At 45.0% G+C, this 22,692-nt stretch overlaps 1 protein-coding gene across 1 annotated transcript; it reads right to left on the bottom strand.

Moving 5' to 3' along the window:
- Positions 1-11,288: 11,288 nt before the first annotated feature.
- LOC141083174 (uncharacterized) lies at positions 11,289-20,336 on the bottom strand. Its single transcript, XM_073567342.1, has 5 exons — positions 18,089-20,336; positions 16,164-16,304; positions 15,583-15,744; positions 11,926-12,194; positions 11,289-11,531 (listed from the first exon to the last, which is right to left on the bottom strand). The coding sequence occupies exons 1-5, from the start codon at positions 18,195-18,197 to the stop codon at positions 11,289-11,291; spliced, it is 924 nt and encodes a 307-aa protein (XP_073423443.1). The 5' UTR covers positions 18,198-20,336.
- Positions 20,337-22,692: the final 2,356 nt, after the last annotated feature.

Below are 22,692 nucleotides of genomic sequence, written 5' to 3'. Positions count from 1 at the left end.
AGACATTTGTTCAAAAGGTGGCAGTGCCTCCCATGTAGTTTTACGTTCACGTAAACGCCGATCAACTTGAATGGCTAATGACATAGAATTATCCAGACTAGAGGGAACAGGAAATCCCAACATAACATCTTTTATGTTTTCTGATAAACCTTTCCGAAAGAGAGCTGCCAGTGCACTATCATTCCATGTAGTAAGGACCGCCCACTTTCGGAATTTTTGACAATAAAACTCTGCAGGATCCTGACCCTGGTTTAATGCCAACAGGGTTCTCTCAGCTTGATCAACAGCATTAGGTTCATCATACAACAACCCCAAGGCTTGAAAAAATGCCTCCACATTAGTCAGAATAGGATTTTCAGGTGTCAGAGAAAAAGCCCAATCCTGGGGATCGCCGCGCAGCAAGGAGATGACAATTTTAACCTGCTGCACGGAGCTCCCCAATGAGTTAGGCTTCAAGGCAAGAAATAATTTACAATTATTTATTTCTCCCTTTTTTTTTCTAAACAATTTTTTCCTGCTTTTGAGTACCCTAGAATCTGCGGTATGGCTGGTGATTCTGCTATGAATGGGTCACCGAGGAGAAAAAATGCAACACACGCTAAGACTCAGAAAACCAGAGAGGTTGGTAACTATGCAGATTTCAGATCCCTGATCTTAACACACAACTAGCAGTAGTCGTGGAGCCTGTCTACGATGGTCCTGGACGCCTCATCACAACCGGAGAGCTAAATAAGCCTAAAGTAAGAAAAGAGGAAAACTAACTTCCCCAGAGCAGACCCCAAAGGAAAGACAGCCCCCCATATGTATTGACAGTGAAGCAAGATGAAAACGCAAACAAAGGCAGAAAAATAGGCTGAGCAAACGATGGGGTCAAACTAACTTGAAAGGACAGGAAAGGAAAGAAACTGTCTGCAATCTGCTAAAAAACCCTACCCAAAATAATGTCCAACACTTCTGATAACAAAACCCTGAAGTCACTAGACTTCTCCCACTATATCAGCACTCTGAAATATTCTGAGACAGAGCAAAAAAGAGGCCAATCTAACAAAGGACAAAAAGCCAAATTGGCAAATACAGATAAATAAGAGTGAAAATTCAGCACAGCCCAGCCGGGCTGGCTGACCACACAAAAACTGAGTTGACCAACAAGAGCAAGTGTGAACATTAGCAAAAACAAAGTTAACTTGAGAAGACTGGAGCACAGCTGAAGTCCAAGACCTGAGAAGCAGACTGAATCACCAGCACCAGGATAGGGCGTCGGCTGTCTTATATCCAGTCTGATACTCCAGAGATCCAATCATTATCCTCCTCGTCTGGTGGCAGACCATTACCAATTAAACCAACCTCACTACCTCCTGTCACCACCAGAAGGAGAACGGAAGGAGAACTCCCAGCTGGTGGAGCAGAAAATGAGCTCATAACAGACTGGTAAACACAATGGATGGGTATTCCTGTGTCTGGCTGACAGGTACATTCTAATTAAAGCCCTCAGGCATTTCCCTGCCTCATGCTGGTGTGGCTCCTTGCCTAAGCTTTGAAGTTCTGTTTTGGGCCTTATCTCATTATCATACTTATCGGCCTTGCTAATTAGCATTGGAACACTGAATCCTGCTTTATTCACTATGCATACAGCACCTGGGGGGTATAGGAGCAGTTAGCTGCATGTAATTCTTGAACTCAGACCAAAATGGATGCCAAGCTCAGACATGAGGCCCCATATCTAAGATGGCTGCTGCTCCTTCATCACACCCCCCACAACTTTAGCCAAATAACCCCCAGTTTTCAGTGCCTAACTATTATTATAAAGTAAATTAAGGTTGACAAGCTTAAGTAATAAGAATTGATGTTTTTGGCATTAAAATGGGCACTGTAGGTGTGTTTCCTGTCCTCCACTCACTGCCGACTTTTCTTCCCCATTGACTTGCATTGGGTTTCGTGTTTCAGTTGGCCTTCGACTTTTCACTATAATCGGCCGATTTCGTTCGACCCGACTTTTGAGAAAGTCGGGTTTCATGAAACCCGACTCGACCCGAAAAAAGGCAAAGTCGCTCATCCCTAGTCATACCGTCTGTTCAGCATGGATGGCCTGAGGACAGGGAAGAAGAAGAGGAGGACACCTTGATCAATCGTCCTCTTGGTGAGGACACGGAAGGCTTGCCTGTTACCAGTCAGGTACGAATTCCTGACTTTATGTTGTGCTGCCTTTCCCGTGACCCTCGTATTGTCATAATATTGGGTAACAGTCATTACTGGCTAGTGACACTTTTATTCTCTTGTTCCAGAGGCAGACAGGTTTACCAAAATGGTGCAGTACCATAGGGCCATTGTTGCAGAATTATTCAAAAAATTCCCATCTCAAAACGCTGGCAGCAGAGATAACAGTTTGTTGGCCAACCAAGGAGGACAGGCAAGAGAGACACAACTCCAATCCAGCAGAGGCAAGGGAACACTGTCAAAGTTCTGGGATAGCTTTTTAAGACCCTCCCATCGCCCTGGCACTGAGGTGCGGGGTAATCTCACAAGGAATGCAATGTTTTCTAAGATGCTGAGAGAGTACCTTGCTGACCGTACCAACGTCCTCCGTGATTCCTCTGTGCATTTTAATTATTGGGTATCTAAGCTGAACTGGCTCTCACGTATTTTACGTGGCATGAACGTGTTTTCACGTGGCATGAACTGGCTCTCTATGCCTTGGAGGTCCTGGCCTGCCCTGCCTCTAGCGTTTTGTCAGAGCGGGTTTTTAGTGCCGCTGGTGGAATTATCACAGATAAGCGCATTCGCCTTTCAACGGAAAATGCAGACAGGCTGACTCTTATAAAAATGAACAAGGGATGGATTGGGCCTGACTTCTCAACACCACCAAATGATGACAGTGAAATATAAACTCCAATGTAGTGTCTTTTTTAGGGAGGTGTATTCCCATGCACCTCTTCACAATCAAACATGGGTATACGCTTCCTGATTTTGGCTATTTGGTGTCCTCCTCCTTATCCTCACCCTCACCGTCCACCACCACTCGAACACCATCATTGTAGATTGTAAGCTCTCACAAGCAGGGTCTCCTTATTTTGATTTAATTATTGTATTGTTAACCTTGTTACTTACGACTTATGTTTGGAGTTATTAAACTGTAAAGCGCTGCGGAATATGTTGGCAGATTATTATTATTATTATTAACACCAGGGTGAACATATTCCGTCATGCTCCAGCCACTCTATTTTTGTCAATGGTGTTATGATGCCCGTCTCCAAAATACAAGAAATATGTACACCCCCAAGGGGAAATGTTTGCCAGCCCATACACTAAGGGTATGGGCATTCCAAGTCTGGGAGACCCGCTCCTAGAAATTGAGCCTATTTTTAATCAGGCCTTCCTCCACGTCTCATAATCCACCACCACTAGATCAAAAGGGTTAACGTGTTCCATGCAGCTACAGTCAGTGTCGAATTATTAACAAGGGTCGGTGGGTATGCTGTACGTAAAATACTTGTTCTGAAAAAGGTTGAGGTATACCCCACAGGGGAAATGTTTGACAGCCCATACACTAAGTGTGTGGGCATTACAAGTCTATGAGACCCGCTCTTGGAAATTGGGCCTATTTTTTAATCAAGCCTTCCTCCACGTCTCATCATCCACCGCCACTAGATCAACAGGGTTAACGTGTTCCATGCTGCTACAGCCAGTGTCGAATTATTTACAAGGGTCGGTGGTATGCTGTGTGTAAAATACTGGTTCTGAAGAAGGTTGAGTTGTACCCCACAGGAGAAATGTTTGCAGCCCATATGGGCTTTACAAGTGTAGGAGACCCGCTCCTTTTTAATGGAACATTTTTGGTTAAGAGGCCCTCCTCCATGTTTCTTACAAGAGGGGATTGTGGTTATTTGGGTACATATCACTTGGTAGCAGGGCAGGCCTTGCAGTCAATGCATAAGAACACAGAATGGGAGTACAAAATGAATAATGTGTAGTGTTTTTTCCTGTGGCCATCCAGTACCTGGGTTCAAAGGCTTATTGGGTTGCAGATGACTTGGCAGCAGCGCAGGCCTTGCAGTCGATGCATAAGAAAAAGTATGGGAGTACAAAATGAATAATTTGAAGTGGATTTTCTGTGCCCTTTCAGTACCTGGGATCAAAGGCATATTGGGGTGCAGATGACTTGGCAGCAGGGCAGGCCTTGCTGTCAATGCATAAGGAAACAGTATGGCATGACCAACTGAAAAATGTGAAGTGGATTTCCCTGTGCCCATCCAGTATGTGGGTTAAAAGGCATATTGGGGTGCATATGACTTGGCAGTGATGCGCCCGAGGGGCTGTGGGATACTCTGTACCGGGCCCATTAACTTCAATGGGAAATGACACTGTGGCATTGACCCAGTCCGTGGCCCCAGACGGTCTTGTAAAAGGGGAAGAATGGAATGGGGATAACGTTTATGTAGTGATTCGTGACGCCAGTTGGAGTGTTCGACTGTAGTATAGCCGGCACTGCAGATGATCCCTGGGGGAGTAGATGGTGATGGCAGTGCAGATGTTAAACCCTCTCCAACCAGGGCAGACCCCCAGAGATTGTGATGAAAGTGGAAGGTACGGAGTAATAAGGCAGGAGACAAGGAAAGTCACTTTATAATTTACTGTAGTTCAGGTGCAGTTCAGAGGAGTAATTACAACTCTCACCAGATTACAGTCTTCTCTGGAGAATGGGAGTTATCCTCTCTGCTGTGACTCAGTGTAACTTCCTGCTATTCTAATTCCTTCTGGGACCAAGGCTTCCCAGAGTTTGGAACTTGCAGTATCGCCTCTACTCACTGTGTATTTCTCCTTTGGCAACTTGCAGCATGGATCCTGTGTGTGAGCAGCTCAAGTTCCCACTTGCACTATCCTTTACTGATCCTAGTTTGCTGCAGTTTTCCCATGGAAAAACAAGATGCTGTTGGTTGTATAATCCCACACAGTCTCTCAGCTTACCACCCTGCTCTGAAAGCATGGATGGTCTAGGGGCTGACACCCTGATGCTTCTTAGCTCTCACTCCTGGATTGAGCACATGTCTAATCATGGCTTCCAAGATGTTCTTCCTCCTTCTTCACCCTGAAAACAACAACTCGGCCCCTCCCCCTCCCAATTAGGGCATGTCTGCAAATCTCTAAGCTTCAGACAAGTAAGGGAGTGAGGTCAATTATGTGTATGTGTTGTGGTCTCTAGCAGAGAAAGCATAACTCCCATTGCTTAAAAAACACAAAACAATACATATTTAACCCTTTTGTGGTGGCAAAGACACAGGGCGCCACAGTAGCAGGGCAGGCTTTTCAGTCAATGCCTAAGAAAAGAGTTTGGGATTATGAAATGAATAATATGAAGTGGAGTTTCCGGTGACCATCCAGTATGTGGCTTGAAAAGCTTATTGCGGTGCATGTAACTTTGGGGAAAGCCAGGCCTTGTATTCAGTGCAACATTTTTTCTGGAATCCCTCCAGTACCTCTTGTGAAAGGGGTATTGTGGTGCGTCATAATTCTTGGCAGCCCATCCACTCACTGCATAGGCAATAACAGTTAAGGAGACCCACTGTTTAATAATGGCCCTTTAAGAAGATTAATGCCGCCTGATACCCCGGTTAAAATAAGGCTCTGTGACTTTAAGAGTCCCTCCTTCATAAATGAAACAACATGTGTCTGCTTATGTGTCACACACCACATGGCCAGCTAGGGTTGTTAAATGTTACAATGACATTTCCAAGTAGATGCATTTGTTTTGGTTGAAAGCAATGTTAAAGGTGAAAAACCCTGTGTCTGAACATAGCCCAAGTGGGGGAGGAACATTTTGGTCTGGGGTTAATTATTTTGCTTTGTAGACAAGTCATTATCCTGGAAAGGATGTACCTTAACATTTTTCCCAGCAAAATCCGTTTTGGTTTCGTTTTTGTATGTGGTGCGCCGGTAAAAATTTCATGAAACTCTGACAACATTGTTTAAAACTGTGAACAAGGAGTCAGAAATGCTTCCAGAGGCGATCCCCATGATGTCCCCGTGTCATTTGAGCAGTGCTTCCATAATTTTCAGACGTTTGTAGACCTTAAAAGGACCCCCGGGGGGGATCACGGTAAAAATTCTTCGGTCTCCCATAGACTTACATTGGGCTCATTGTTCTGTCTGAGTACCCAAGTATTCCAATTTGCTCGACCCTAGCAACGAGCACCCAAGCATTTTAGTGCTCGTTCATCACTAGCCGGGAGCGGTCTGTGACCCCTCCTGGCACTTAGTGCCGGGTCTCAGCTGTGAGAATCAGTTGAAACCCAGCCGCGATAAGCCACACACCACCCGTGTGCGCGGCGATGACATACTATCCCGTCCATGGTCAGACAGGCCCAGGGCACATGAACAGGATAGTATGTCAGATTTCAGAGAGAGGTTAAAGATTATTTAATAGAGATGAGACAATTCAACTCCTATTCTGCAAAAATTCATATTCACCAGAATACAGATTTTTTTTTTTTCAATTTTCTCCTTGTAAATAGAGCAATATGGTGAGTTCCACCATTTTGTTGAACCATAGATGGCAAAAGTTTATTTTGCTATCTCTTGTTGCAACCATCGTCTGTCTATTTCACCCTGGTTTGGAACATCCAGCTCAGTCTGGCCTCTGTGAGCCATACCGTTACAGTGCCAATTGCCAGTGGCATGCCTCCTCAGAGACAATAACTATGTTAGGCGTCGGGTTCCTGTCGCTGCACAGCGGGAATCCCGAGCCTTACTTCCGGCGGTCTCCCATTCCTCTCCAGCCGCAGAGGAGGTTGCACAGCAAACTCGTCGGTCCCGGCGCTCTGCCCAGACCAGCTCCATGGGTTTGCTTGCTGCTGCCACCTCTGGCACAGCTATGGCAATGCATGCTGCTCAGCAGCGAGATTCTCCAGGGACTAAGTCCTCATGTCGGACCACTGAGCATGCCCGTGGAGTGATCTCCCATTGGAGATCGAAGGTCACGTGCTCAAGTCCTGCTCGTGTTCTGATTGGCCCATCCGAGAAGCCAGGAAGGTCCCAGACGCTCGTGGCTATAAAAGGTTCGCATGGCCGCTCGGCCATGTGCTAGGATAGACTGTATGTTCAGACTATAAGGAGTGAGTGGTGTATGCACGTATGAATGTCTCTGGTGACTGACTCATTATGAAACCCCTACCCTTGGTACGCATGTGTTGTGCAGCCTAGCCTGCTAGCGCCCAGGCTTAGGCGTAGGTAGGTCAGAGTTTGAGTCAGGCATTAGTCATCAGTGACTCGGCACACCTCAGTGCCCGGGCTCCACACTCCATAGCCAGCGTCTATAGCGGCGCTCGTGGCAGCGATACTACGCGCTCAGTGGGCCTAGAAGGACTCTAACCCCGTGTCCTTGGGGTAGAGTTCTGTGGCCGCTTGCTGTGAGTTCTGTGGCCGCTTGCTGTGCGCTCTTTGGCTGGGCTCTGTGAGTTAAACAGACTCCGGCATCCACGTTCAGCGACTGCGCGGCTCTGTGAATTAACAGAGTCCGCTCCTGTTCACATTGGGTGATGTAACCCACGTGTGACTGTTTTTACGCCGCTCTATTCTTCCGTCATTTTCTAGCAGCAGTGTACCACCTCTGCACGGAGGACCCCGGGCTGCGAACGCACCTACTACTACTTTATAATTTGGTGTGTTCCGCCAGCCCTAACAAACTATACCTTGGGTAATGCAAGTCATAACATTCTTATGTCATCATGTGCGTCAAGACGGTAACATATACATTGATGTTAAAGTCCTGGTCAAGCTGAAAGTCCCATCTCCATTATAAAACAGGACAAAGATGATGGGCACGATTAAAGAGCAACATTAAATTTGTATTAGATAAGTTTGTTAGAAAACACAAATATAATCTGCCATGTGTTTAACTACTACATAAAATATTCCCACCTCATATTATTGTATATATTCTGATGTATTGTAAAGATCCATAGAAGCTCAGATACACTGCTACATATTTTTTACTGACTTCTTTATTAACTACATTCAAGCTGGGTGCGCGCTGTGATTATGAACCACGCAATAGGGTGTAACCATGCTTCAGACTGACCTTGCAAAGGGGTATAACCACGCACCAGACTGGCGTATGTGCAGACTAACAGCAAACATAAATACCTGGTGTACCTCTCTTGCCACTCCTACCTTGTGTATGAAAAAGCTCTATCGTTAATACTGTTTGGCTAGAGCTACCCGATAGCGCTATCCATGAAGAAAGTGAACGGGTAGAGCTATCCCATAGTTCTATTTCTAAAGGAAATGAACGGGTAGAGCTATCCGATAGCGCTATCCCTCAATGTTCCTGAGCGTAAGCTATTTCACATGGTTGAGCGCACTTGGGATCTGCCCCCAAGGCCCTGCCCATGCCCAATGTTTGGTCCGTAGACCGCGGCTAGGAGTTAGTCCCGCTTTTGTGTAATAATAATGATGATGAGGGGCACTTGATTCACGAAGAGTGGACCTTCAGCACTCAGGAGAGGAAAAACCTCCAGTGGAGGAAACCTCTAGGGCACCATGGCTGAAAGTCTGCACTTCCCTTAAGCTGTAGATGTTCATTGATGAGAACAGAGACCGAGCCCGGAATCTGCCTTGTTGTGCAGTAGGAAACCCACTTGTTCAGTGAGTGCGTCTAGCTGCGGAAAATCCAGTAATGTCATATCCAATGGTGGAGAACAGAGACCGAGCCCGGAATCTGCCTCGTTGTGCAGTAGGAAACCAACTTGTTCAGTGAGTGCGTCTAGCTGCAGAAAGTCCAGTAATGTCGTATCCAGTGGTGGAGAACAGAGACCAAGCCTGGAATCTGCCTTGTTGTGCAGTAGGACACACCCACTTGTTCAGTGAGTGCGTCTAGCTGCGGAAAGTCCAGTAATGTCATATCCAATAGTGGAGAACAGAGACCGAGCCCGGAATCTGCCTTGTTGTGCAGTAGGAAACCCACTTGTTCAGTGAGTGCGTCTAGCTGCAGAAAGTCCAGTAATGTCGTATCCAGTGGTGGAGAACAGAGACTAAGCCTGGAATCTGCCTCTTTTTGCTGATGTAAAGTTGTTGTCTCCAGCTGGATCCCATGTTCATTGTGGGTTCACAGCGAGACCGTACTCTGCCTCACCTGCAATATAAATGTCACAAAATTAGCAAAACAGTAAAGATTAATACATGTACAAGCAGACAGATTATAATGACAGGGGCGACAGAAGACATTTACTTGTCATCCTTTAACTATAGATTATAATACTGTACTATATAATACATAATGGGTATTATTTAATGTCTATGTTCAGGTATGTTCTGCATCCTATCAGTGCTGTTATATGAATAATAGCACCCTGCCTATTATTTTAGGATCTTCTGTGTTTAGACCACAGCTTACTAGCAATCCCTCCCTCATGGTATATACAGCACTGCACCTCATTAATAATCTTTATAATAATCTTTATTTTTATATAGCGCTAACAAATTCCGCAGCGCTTTACAGTTTTGCACACATTAGCATCGCTGTCCCTGAAGGCTCACAATCTAAATTCCCTATCAGTATGTCATTCCTATAGCCCCATAAAAAAGCTGTGATTGACGGTGAAACAAGTGTCAGGGTTAAGTGGTGGAGTGGCAGTTTTGGAATTATAGCATGCTTAATTGTACTTGGTACTGACTTGAGTTTTTATTATTGGTTTTCTGTATTACTAAGGCTTAGTTATTAGTACAAGTATTTGCTTATGGCATCTGGTAGTACATTGGATATAGAGCACTTTTTCTTCTGCCATCAGCTCTTTTGATTTTTTACATTTGCACTTTAAGTCAGTATTGCTATGTATAAAATGTGATCGTGATTAAATATTCATCTGTTTGTTCTTGCCATGACCACCCACTGTAGTTTGTGTTTTTTATTTGTAGTCATATACTCATCCAATATTGTTATGTATTGTGATTTATTAAAGATAATTTATATTATTCTTTATTGTATTTGTGATTTGAGAATGACAACTCCCTTTCTCCTGCAGTCCAGCAATTCTTGGCTCACAGACTTCTGATATAGCTTGCATAAAAAAAAGTAACGCATTGATATTTAGGCCATTGGTGCCCAATTCCTAATTATTTAGCCTATTTCCTGTTAAAACTAATACATAACATAGATCATAAAAAATAATAAATGCGCTAAGCAGCTTCCGGGTTGTAACAACTTCCATCCAGTTGTAACTGGTGACGTCACAGAACACCTCTTGCCATGTTAACCTCAACACACCACTCCTCAACCCACACTCCTCTCACCTTTCACCATCTCCACTCACGTCCACTCACTTTCACTCCACATACGACCCTTTCTCTCACTCCGTCTCTCATTCTCACGCCGTCATCGTCGCTGCTCCACCATCCCCGACATCTTCCGCCGGCGCCATCCTGGATCCAGACGTTGTCCATGCCAGCAACATGTTCTTGTGGCGACGCCATCCTGAGTATCGTGAAATCCGGCAATACTCAAGATGGCTTCGCCGCAAGAACATGTCGCTGACGTGGATGAAGTCGGGATCCAAAATGGCGTCGGCAAAATCTCACAAGATTTCGCCGACACCATTTTGGATCCCGACATTGTCCACGCCAGAACATGTCGCCGGCGTGGACAACGTCTGGATCCAGGATAGCGCCGGCGGAAGAAGATGTCGGGGATCGTGGAGCAGCGGCGATGACGGCGTGAGTATGAGAGACGGAGTGAGAGAAAGGGTCGTATGTGGAGTGAAAGAAGGGGGGGACGTGAGTGGAGATGGTGAAAGGTGAGAGGAGTGTGTGTTGAGGAGGTGTGTGTTGAGGGTTAACATGGCAAGAGGTGTGTCACTATCCTCCCGATGCGATAGCATCGGGCCTTAATCTAGTAAAATATATTTAAAAGCTCTAAGGCTGCGTGCACACGCTGCGGATTCCGCTGCGGATTAATCCGCACGGATTTTGCAAAAACCGCAGATAATCCGCAGGTCCAAAGACCTGCGGATTATCTGCGGTTTTGCCTGCGGTTTGGTCCTGCGGATTCACTATCTCCACAATGGTGGAGATAGGAACCCGCAGCGGTTTCCGCAGAAAGAATTGACATGCAATTCTTTCTGCGGATTCAAAACCGCAGCAAATCCGCGCGGTTTTTTCCGCAGCGTCGGCACAGCGTTTTTTTTTTCCCATTCAAATGAATGGTACTGTACACCGCAGCTAAAACTGCTGCGTGTCCGCAGCGGCCAAAACCGCTGCGGAAACGCAGCGGAATCCGCAGCGTGTGCACGCAGCCTAAAACCTTACATTCGGTTTTTGTTGGCATAGGCCAGAAGTTCCTGAAAAACAAACTTCATGACGACTTTATATTTCTCTCTGTCTTTGTCCAGGACAAGATGTTTCTCAAAATTTTGAGGAGGCGGAGGAGTAGACAAAGGAGGAGTCAGAGGAGGAGGCGGAATAAGTCCTCTGCCCTCTTGTTTTGTAAATGATAGTGTATAAATAATTAGTTGTTCATTAATGGACATTGATTCTACTCTGTCGCTCTGAGATTGAGGGCCAGGAAATTTTAAGAAATTGCTTGAACTGCAGTTCAATAATATATTGCTTAGGATGGCAGATTTTTAGTTTATGCAAGTTATGCAGAATAGAACAGATTATATTTATGGTAGTAAGCATTCTTCTTATCAACATGGAAAAAAAGGAACTTACTGTCCGAGGCGACGAGCACAGTCTAAATCGTCACGGTGACGATTACATAATGGGGTCCAGGCGTGGAGATGTCGGTGTTTTCGAGGACATCTCTGTTTTCGGCAGTGGGTCCATGAGCATCTTCCTCATTTCAATATTTGTTTTATCCAAATATTCTCCTGTAAGGTGTAACACTCAAATTAACATTACTAAAATAAAAGCTTCTTTGTTAAAGAATATCAATATTACTGGTTTTAAAATCGCTAAATTGTGAAGTATGGAAACAGAAGGATCAAACAACCATTTATCTCCTTGTAGAGATTTTTTATTAGGCTGCTGTTTTTCTATTAAGCATATGTTAGAAAAGCCTGAGAACTTACTGTCAGAGATGGTCACATCCTCATTTGGGTGCTTATTGATGATTACATATCCGGGACCAAAAATAGAAATTTTGTTGTTTTCGAGGACATCTTTGTTTTCGACATTGCGTCCAATAATTATTTCATCCCAGTTTTCTCCTGTAAGGTGTAACATTGAAATTAACATTTTTACAGTCAAAGCTTCTGAGTTTGATAATCAATATTAAAGGTAATCTGTCGGTAGGTTTTTGCTATGTAAGCTGGAGACAGCCTGCTGTAGGGGTGAAAACACAGATTTGAATGATGCCTCCCTTATCAAGCTCTATCCTGTTGTTTACCTTTAATGGTTGCTTTAGCACCAGGAGCTTAGTATTGCTGGGACTCAGGAGCACATGCCTCCTGGCCCGGCAACGCCCCCTCCTGTGATAAGCAGCTCACTGTCTATGGACGGAGCCTGGTGTGGGCGGGGGAAGATTTCTCAACTCTGCTTCATTGCTAAATCTAAAAGCTCTGATTGTGTGAGAATGGCTGCACCCAGTAATCCAAGTTATAAATTGTTGGATTCAGCTTCTCTTTGCCTACATCAGGCTGCTCTCAGATGAGGTAGCAGAAACCTGGTGACAGATTATATCCGCTAAATTGTAAAGTATGAAAATAGAAGCATCAAACAACCAGCTATCTACTTTGAGTTTTTTTATTATACTGTTTTTTTTTCTATTAAATATATGTTATAAAAGCCTAGAACTTACTGTCAGAGGAGATGATCACATCCTCATCTAGGTCGATACTGATATTTACATAACTGGGGTCAGACTTAGAGATGTTGTTTAACTCTCTTTTCAGCCATGGGTCCAGAGTTGAAGAAAATCCCCAATTATAATAAATTTGTAATTGTTACTCCCGTAGTACTGATGAAATCACAGATATGGAAATCAGAGACGCACGTGACTTTTTTTCTCTTACACAATATTGATCCCCAACGATATCACAGTTGTGACCTCATGGCAGGGAGCATCGTATGTCCACACAGGTGATGTCACGATGTACCTGAGATACCTGTAGCCACTAATAATAAAGCAGCTTCATCCATTTTTATGTGTTTCTTAATACTACTAGTTTTGTCTCTAAATCACTGATTACACAAGATTCAGGGCCGTACTGGTTCACCGGAGAACCGGAGGATTCTCAGGTGGGCCCAGGCACTGACACCTGCTGGCATACTGACCAGGAGCTGCCTAGGGCCTCCACTGCTCCAGGGGACCCCAGCGAGTGGTTATGGTGCCCCTGAGTGAAGGGGGACCGCCTTGTGCCTGCGGAGTAGCAGCTGGAGATAGGAACCTGTCCCTGCTGGTAAAGAGAAATGAATATTCACGTCTCCCCATGCCCCCATGGGTGTGGAGAGGAGTGAATACCATTTTACTTTAACAGGCAGGCAGTATTAGCAGCAGGCTGCAGCTAACACTGCCCGCATGTAAAGCCCCACCACCACCGATCCACTCTCACACACACATAAAGCATCACACCGCACTACACCACATACACACATGCATGCAGACAGACACACAGCACACTAACGTCTCCGCAAGTTCCCCGCACATATCCTGGCATCCTGCTTTCTGCCTGGCACTTCCTGTGTGAGACAACGCAGCTGGATGATGTCATCATTCAGCGTGCGGCTGTTTCAGACAGAAAACTGCCGGTGAGAAAGTGGCTGTCGGGATGTGCTGCGGGGAACTTGCGGAGAGGTGAGTGTGCCGTGTGTCTGTCTGCGTGCATGTGTGTGTGTTTGTGTGTAATTCGGTGCAGTGCTTTGTGTTTGAGTATGAGAGAGTGGTGTGCTGTGTGTGTATGAGTGAGAGTGGTGCTGTGTGTGTATTGGAGATTGGCAATGATAGGGTGGTGGGGAAGGATCATGGGGGTGGTGGGAAGAAGGCAATGATGGAGGTGGTGAAATGGGCAATGATGGGGTGGTGAGGATAAGGTAATGATGGAGGTGGCGATGAGGACAATGATGGGAGTGGAGGGGGAGAACAATGAAGGAGGTGGAGAGGGGCTGCACTATACTCTGAGGGGGGCTGTATTATTCTTTATGTGGGGGCTACATTATATTCTGTGGGGGGACTGCATTATTCTCTAAGGGGACTACATTATATTCTGGGGATACAGTATACTCAATGATGGTGGTGGGGGGAGGCAATGACGGAGGTGTTGAAATTGTCAATAATGGGTGTTGTGGGGGAGAAAACAATGATGGTTGTGGTGTAAAGGACAATGATGGTAGTGCTGGAAAGGACAATGGTCGTTGTGCGGGAGGAGGCAATGATTGAGGTGGTGGAATGGGCAATGATGGGGGTGGAGGGGGAGAATAATGATGGAGGTGCATTATACTCTGTGAGGGGGCTGCATTATTCTTTATGAGGAGGCTACAATATAAATTCTGTGGGGGACTGCATTATTCTCTCAGGGAACTACATCATACTATATGAGAGGGCAGCATTATGCCCTATGAGGGGGCTGTATTATATTTTGTGGTGGTGCTGTATTATACTATATGAGAGGGGCTGCAGTATACCCTATGAGGGGGCTACATTATATTCTATGGTAGGAACTGCATTATACCTTATGAGGGGGTTGCATTATATTTTGTGGGGTGCTGCATAATATTCTATGAGGTGGACTGCATTATATTCTATGAGAGGGGGCTGCATTATATTCTATGAGGGGGGCTGCATTATATTCCATGTGGGAGGCTACTTTATATTCTATGAGGGAGGCTACATTATATTCTATGAGAGGGCTACCCCAAACCCTGCTACATAATTAAGACATCTACTACCTTACATTATATCCTGATATTAGCGTGTTTAGCGTGATATTGGTGGTCTTGTATTTATTGCTATGTAGCTGCATAGTGGGCCCCAAGAATAATTTTCTCTGGTGGGTCCAAGGTGCTCCAGTCCGACGCTGACAGGATTCATGCTGGAAGATGACTATCATCAGGCGGCAAGAAGTAAATGCAATAAGCAGGGAACAACTGGAGAACTAAAGGATCAGAGGATTATCTGATCAGTCCTGATTACACAGATAGCGTGGCCTTTATATCAGTAGGTCCCATGGTGCTGACTTCCCCTTTAAGTCCATTACCATATATCAGTGGTCACACTCTGTTTCACATATAAGCTCATTGGGGTAATCAATATAAATTCTGCACTGCCAAGAGATCCCGCTATAATGGCCTCACACAGCCGTTAGTCTCTTTTCACCCATATTCTAAAAAAAAATATCTAAAAGTATCATAGTCTCTTAAAAAAAAATTAGAAAATCAAATAGTTTTTTTTTGTCTGGCGGACATGCGTAGGGCATCATGAAGATGAGTGTGATCAAAGAAAAAAGGCTGACGATACAGAACAGTATAAAAATAGGGGAGCAAACCACAAGATCTACCTCTGTGTATAGGGTGGAATCACCTACACGCTTCTTTCAGAGACTATTTATATTAGGCAGATGTTTTCTGCTAAAAAAAAATCATAAAAACATGAAAACTTACTGTAAGTGGAGATGATCATATTCTCATCTGGATCTATATCGATGACCACATAATCAGGGCCAGAAGAAGAGTTATCGGTGTTTGTACACACATCTCTCTTTTCGGCCATTGGTCCATGAGGAGCATCGTCACTGACGTTAGAGTTGTCATCCTCTTGTTCTTCTGAAACATAGAACATTGACATCAGCATCATTAAAATAAAAGCTTTTATACGTTTGTTACAAATATTAAAATGACAAAGGTATTATCATCTCTAAATGGTACTATTAATTACGAAAAATAGAATGGCCAAATCCTCCGGGTATCATTCATGTATGACACTGGCGGACACAAACCAAAAAGGGCCCCTGTGCAAGAATAGTATAAAGGCCCTTTACAGTCCAATAGCTCATCATAATGCAAAATTTCACCTACTTTGTAGGTGGTAATGGCCCCCCTTACCTCTTGGGCCCCTGTGGTTGCATCAATGATATGTCTGCCCCTGATATATGGGGTTATTCACCAACATGTTCCTTTTAGAGATTTTTTATTTTAACTAGGCAGTTTTTTTCTGTTAAACATATGAAAATCTGAGAACTTACCATCAGAGGAGACGATCACATCCTCATCTGGGTCTATATCGATGGCAATATAACCAGGGCCAGATGAAGAGTTATCGGTGTTTTTGACGACATCTGTCTTTGTGGCCGTCAGTCCATGAGGAGCATCGTCACCTGCATCATCTGTAACACAGAACATTGACATTAGCATTGATAATATAAAAGCTTCAATATGTTTCAGCATGCACAAGAGATAAATCGAGCACGCCAAAACCGCTGCAAAAAACACACAAAAAAGCATCAAAAACGCTACAAAATGCAAGAAACAAAACAAGGAAAACAGATTTTGTTTCTGCAGCTTCTTTCCTGCCAAGAGATCAATTTTTGCTTAGTGTGACCGTACTCTGAAACAGATTTCATGTATTGAAAGAAGCTAATCAGAATATGACTTGAGTAATTATTCAGCTTTAAAATGCGGACTGCGATTCTCCGGTGGTCTCAGGCACTGACACCTGCTGGCATACTGGCCAGCAGCTGCCTAGGGCCCCCACTCGTCAAGGGGCACCCAGCCAGCGGCTATAGGGCCCCTGAGTTGAAGGGGGCTGCCCTGAGCCTGCGGGGCAGCAGCTGGAGACAGGAACCTGTCCCTGCTGCTAAAGAGATATGAATATTCACGTCAACCCATGCCCCCATGGGCGTGGAGAGGAGTGAATACCATTTTACTTTAATAGTAGGCAGCGCTAGCCGCTGGCTGCAGTTAACACTGCCTGCATGTAAAACCCCACCACCACTGCTCCACTCTCTCACACTCACACACAAAGCATCGCACCGCACTGCACCACATACACACACGCACGCAGACACACAGCACACTCACCTCTCCGCAAGTTCCCCGCACACATCCCGGCATCCTGCTTCCTGTCTGAGACAACGCAGCTGGATGTCATCATTCAGCGTGCGGCTGTTTCAGACAGAAAGCTGCCGGCGAGAAAGTGGCTGCTGGGATGTGCTGCGGGGAACTTGCAGAGAGGTGAGTGTGCTGTGTGTCTGTGTGCATGCGTGTGTGTTTGTGTGTATGCGGTGTGGTGCTTTGTGTGTGAGTATGAGAGAGAGTGGTGCTGTGTGTGTGTATTGGAGATGTGTGTATTGGAGATTGGCAATGATAGGGTGGTGGGGAAGGAGGCAAAGATAGAGGTGGTGAAATGGGCAATGATGGGGTGGTGCGGGAGAAGGCAATGATGGAGGTGGCGATGAGGACAATGATGGAGGTGGAGAGGGGCTGCATTATACTCTGAGGGGGGCTGTATTATTCTTTAAGTGGGGGCTACATTGTATTCTGTGGGGGGACTGCATTATTCTCTCAGGAACTACATTATATTCTGGGGGGGCTACAGTATACTCTATGGGGGCTGCATTATATTCTGTGGTGGGGCTGCATTATTCTCTCAGGGGACTACATCATACTATATGATGGGGCAGCATTATGCCCTATGAGGGGGCTACAGTATACTCTGGGGGGCCGCATTATTCTATTTGAGAGGGCTGCAGTATACCCTATGAGGGTGCTACATTATATTTTATGGTAGGAACTGCATTATACCTTATGAGGGGGTTAAATTATATTTTGTGGGGTGCAACATTATATTCTATGAGCTGGGCTGCATTATAATCTATGAAGGGGGCTGCATTATATTCTATGAGGGGGGCTGCATTATATTCCATAAGGGGGGCTGCATTATATTCCATGAGGGAGGCTACATTATATTCTATGAGAGGGCTACCCTAAACCCTGCTACATGTACTACCTTATATTATACCCTGATATTAGCGTGTTTTACTACACAATTGGTGGTCTTGTATTTATTTCTATGTAGCTACATAGTGGGCCTCAAGAATGATTTTCTCTGGTGGGCCCAAGGTACTCCAGTCCGACGCTGATAATGTCAGATTAGTGAGGCTGTACGTACCGTCAGCATCAGCCCTATTCTCTGTATCTGCCTTCGTGGTGTCTTTTCCTGTATCTTTTCTCCAGCATTTCTTTATCAGAAGTCTATAAAGTGATAAAACAGAAGTCATGTAGCAAATTGTAAAGTAAAGTCTATCTGTGTTCTGCAGAATGTTATGAAGACATTTATTTTTCGTCGTCTATTTTGTCTCTCCCGATCTGCAGTCATTTTTGTGATCTATGACAATCATTTTTTTCAATTATACAGAAAAGTCCATTGTGCTCGGACCGGTCAGAGCCGGCTTATGACCCTCTAAACATCTTCTCTAGATGTTTCCCTTTCCTGAATCGTGTGATGACCTGAAGATGGGATGTTTCTTCTATAGACTCCCGTGTAGCCCATAAATCAGTATAAGACTTACCCACAGATGATGGTACAGACGACACAGGAGACGAATCCAAGGAAGAAGTAGATGGCAGGATGTAGAGTATCCATAATGAAGTATTCTATTGGAAGAAAAGAATAGATGTCAGATATTTGGAGCTACTAATACAGACATTATACTTTGCACTTTTACGTAACCAGACCTAGGATCATTCCTATGAGTAAGGGGACATATACACAACACATAGCTGTCGGCCCATGGTTCAGCTGATCTGTTCAGCCGGCAGATATTTCTCCTGACTCCTCCATACACAGGAGCGCTAAGTCTGCCGATCGCACCTGTGTTCTATGTAAGAAAGCCGCTGGTAGATTCCTCTGGCGACGGCTTATTTAGCTGGGAACAAAAAGATCAACACTTGGACTGTCGGCAGAGCTGCTGATATTGGGGAATTGGTCTGTCACTGGTCTCATGTGTATGGGGGTCTGAACTCTAAGACTGAACAGATCAGGAAAATAGTAAATCCCAACAAGTTGGAGAAACTCAATCCAAGGACCAGAGCTATCACTGACAAAGGCTACAAAAAAACAGCACCAATACATAGCCACCCAAGAACGGAAGAGAGGCAGGAAAAGTTAACCCCTCCATGACCAGGCCGGGGAAAGAAAAGCAAGAAGCAAACCCCGACCTGGATCATGACATCACCATAAATTTGTAATTATTTTCCCCCAAAGTATTGATGAAGTCACACATATGAAGATCAGAGATACACGTGACTTCTTTATCGCTTACAGGGGATCTCCATTCAAGCTTACAATTTGTTTGAGCCTGGAATAGGGAATACATGATGGGAGAAGGCTCCGGGATTACAAGTGACACATGAAGAATCCTCCAAAAAATGTACCATGTAACTTACTAACAATAACCCCATATTGGATAAATATCTGTGAAAACACTTACCTCCAGGGGCCAAAGCCCCGGAATGCTGGCGGCGGATGTTGATAGGAGCGCCTTGTACAGATCTTATTAGCTCAGTCACGATCAATAGAAATCAAAACAGCAGATTATCCTGGAGGAATATCGCTAAGTGTGTAACACACAGTGAGTCTTTCCAGACAAAGCCTCTTCCTGCAGTGTCACTCCGTATAACCCCTCAGTCCGTGAGGTCACAATGGTGATCTCATTGTGACATCACAGAGGAGCGGAACACGAATGATGTCATAATGGTGATCTCACTGTGACATCATGAGCAGCGGAACACAAGTGATGTCACGTTATGTCATATACCTGTAATCACTAGAGATCAAGCAGCTTCATCCATTTATATGTGTTTCTTAATATTACTACTTTTGTCTCTAGATCACTGATGAGAATAAAGCATTACACAGGAATACGCCCATCCTCAGGGGCAAGTAGTAAATGCAATAGTCAGGGAATAACTGGAGAACTGAAGGATCAGAGGATGTTCTGATTAGTCCTGATTACCCCTATAAATGTGGCCTTTATATCAGTCGGTCCCGCGGTGCTGACTTTCCTTCAGTCCATAACGATATTTCAGAGGTCACACAATTTTCCTTTTTTTGTAATTTTTAAAATGTAAAAGATGAAAATATGTATAATTTTTTTTGTATATAATGCAAAGGAAATGTGCGGTGAGATCATTTTGTCTTCAGCTTGCTTAATTGTTCACACAATGACAGTAATTTTGACCAAGCCACTGTGCATCATTTGGAGTATACTCTATACTATCCCTCATTAGACATGGGGAACTATAAGGTTCTCTTGACAAAAAGCTCCCAACTAAAATAATATATCTCTGTCCTGTGACTGTTATGCCAAATTAGCGGTAGGTACGCTGTGGAACAATTAGCACCATATATGCAACATGTGAACTCTACCTTTAACCCCTTTACCCCCATGGTAGTTTGCATGTTAACAGGCCAGATTAACCCCCCGCCCAGAATACACCTGAGGTATAAATTGGCCTAGGCCAGATTATACCCCTCCGGTTCAGAATATACCCCAGCTGCTGTAGATCAGATTTTTCACACTTTTGAGAACCATCAAAAACGTGGCCCCAGGCAGTGCACAGGGCCCCAGGCAGCACATAATACCCCAGGCAGAGCATAGGGGCCACAGGCAGCACACGGGGCCCAAGGCAGAGCACAGGGAGCAAACAGGGCCCCTAGGCAGAGTACAGGGGCCCCAGGCATCACACAGGGGCCCCAGGCAGCACACAAGGGGCAGAGACAGCACACAGGGGCCCCAGGCAGCACATGAGGGCCCCAGGCAACACATGGGGCCACCGGCAGCACAAGGAGCCCCAGACAGAGCACAGGGGCCCCAGTCAACACACGGAGCCCCAGGTAGCGCATGGGGTCCTAAACATTGCACAGGGGTCCCAGACAGCACACAGGGGGGCAGAGACAGTCTCTACCCCCTCTGCACTCTGTCTCTGCCTCCCTGTGTGCTGCCTGGGACCCCGTTCACTGTCTCTGCCCCTGTGTGCTGCCTGGAGCCCTGTGTACTGCCTGGGGCCCTGTGTACTGCCTGGGGCCCCTGTGCTCTGTCTGGGGCTGTGTGCTGCGGGGGGCCCTGTGCGCTGCCTGGGGCCCCCATGTGCTGCTTGTGGCTCCTGTGCTCTGCCTGGGGCCCCGTGTGCTGCCTGGGGCCACGTGTGCTGCCTGGGGCCACGTGTGCTGCCTGGGAACCTGTTCACTGTCTCTGCCCCTGTGTGCTACCTTGGGGCCCCGTGTGCTGCCTGGGACCCCGTGCACTGTCTGGGGCCCCATTTTTGATGGTTCTCAAAAGTGTGAAAAATCTGATCTACAGCAACTTGGGTATATTCTGACCCGGAGGGGTATAATCTGGCCTAGCCCAATTTATACCCGGGGCATAGTTTGGCCTAGGTCAGAATATACCCGAGGTGATTGATATATTCTGGCCCAGAGGGGTATAAACTGGCCTAGGCCAATTTATACCCCGAGGTATAGTTTGGCCTAGACCAGAATATACCCGGGGTGTAATCTGGCCTAGGCCACTTTAACCCCGGTATATTTTGGGCGAGGGGTTAATCTGGCCTGTTACACCGGGCCAATTTTTACAATTCTGACCACTGTCCCTTTATGAGGTAATAACTCTGGAACGCTTCAATGGATCCCGGTGATTCTGATATTGTTTTTCTCGTGACATATTGTACTTCATGATAGTGGTAAAATTTCATTGATATAACTTGCGTTAATTTGTAAAAAAATGGAAATTTGGCGAAAATTCTGAAAATTTCGCAATTTTCCAACTTTGAATTTTTATGCCCTTAAATCACAGAGATATGACACACAAAAAACTTAATAAGTTACATTTCCCACATGTTTACTTTACATCAGCACAATTTTGGAACCAATTTTTTTTTGTTAGGAAGTTATAAGGGTCAAAATTTGACCAGCGATTTCTCATTTTTACACCATTTTATTTTTACGGACCACATCACATTTGAAGTCACTTTGAGGGGTCTATATGATAGAAAATCCCCAAAAGTGACACCATCCTAAAAACTGCACCCCTCAAGGTGCTCAAAACCACATTCAAGAAGTTTACTAACCCTTCAGGTGCTTCAGAGGAATTTTTTGAATGTTAAAAAAAATGAACATTTAACTTTTTTTTCACAAAAAAATTATTTCAGGTCCAATTTTTTTTATTTTACCAAGGGTAACAGGAGAAATTGGACTGCAAAAGTTATTGTGCAATTTCTCATGAGCACGCTGATACCCCATATATACAGGTAATACAGGTAAACCACTGTTTGGGCGTATGGCAGAGCTCAGAAGGGAAGGAGCGCAGTTTGACTTTTTCGATGGAAATTTGGCTGGAATTGAGATTGGACGCCATGTCGCGTTTGGAGAGCCATTGATGTGCCTAAAGTGGAAACCCCCCACAATTGACACCATTTTAGAAACTAGACCCCCTCAAGGAACTTATCTAGATGTGTGGTGAGAAAATTAAACCCCCAAGGGCTTCACAGAAGTTTATAACGTACAGCCGTAAAATTAAAAAATCATATTTTTTCCACAAAAATGATCTTTTCACCCCAATTTTTATTTTCCCAAGGGAAACAGGACCCCAAAAGTTATTGTGCAATTTGTCCTGAGTACGCTGATACCCCATATGTGGGGGTAAACAACTGTTTGGGCGCATGGCAGAGCTTGGAAGGGAAGTAATGCCGTTTGACTTTTTCAACGCAGAATTG

This window comes from Dendrobates tinctorius, unplaced genomic scaffold (assembly GCF_039654945.1).
Source record: "Dendrobates tinctorius isolate UK_male_01 unplaced genomic scaffold, ASM3965494v1 ptg000020l, whole genome shotgun sequence".
NCBI classification, from domain to species: Eukaryota; Metazoa; Chordata; class Amphibia; order Anura; family Dendrobatidae; genus Dendrobates; species Dendrobates tinctorius.
Note: the sequence above shows the minus strand (reverse complement) of the source record. Positions and strands in the feature narration are given on the sequence as shown.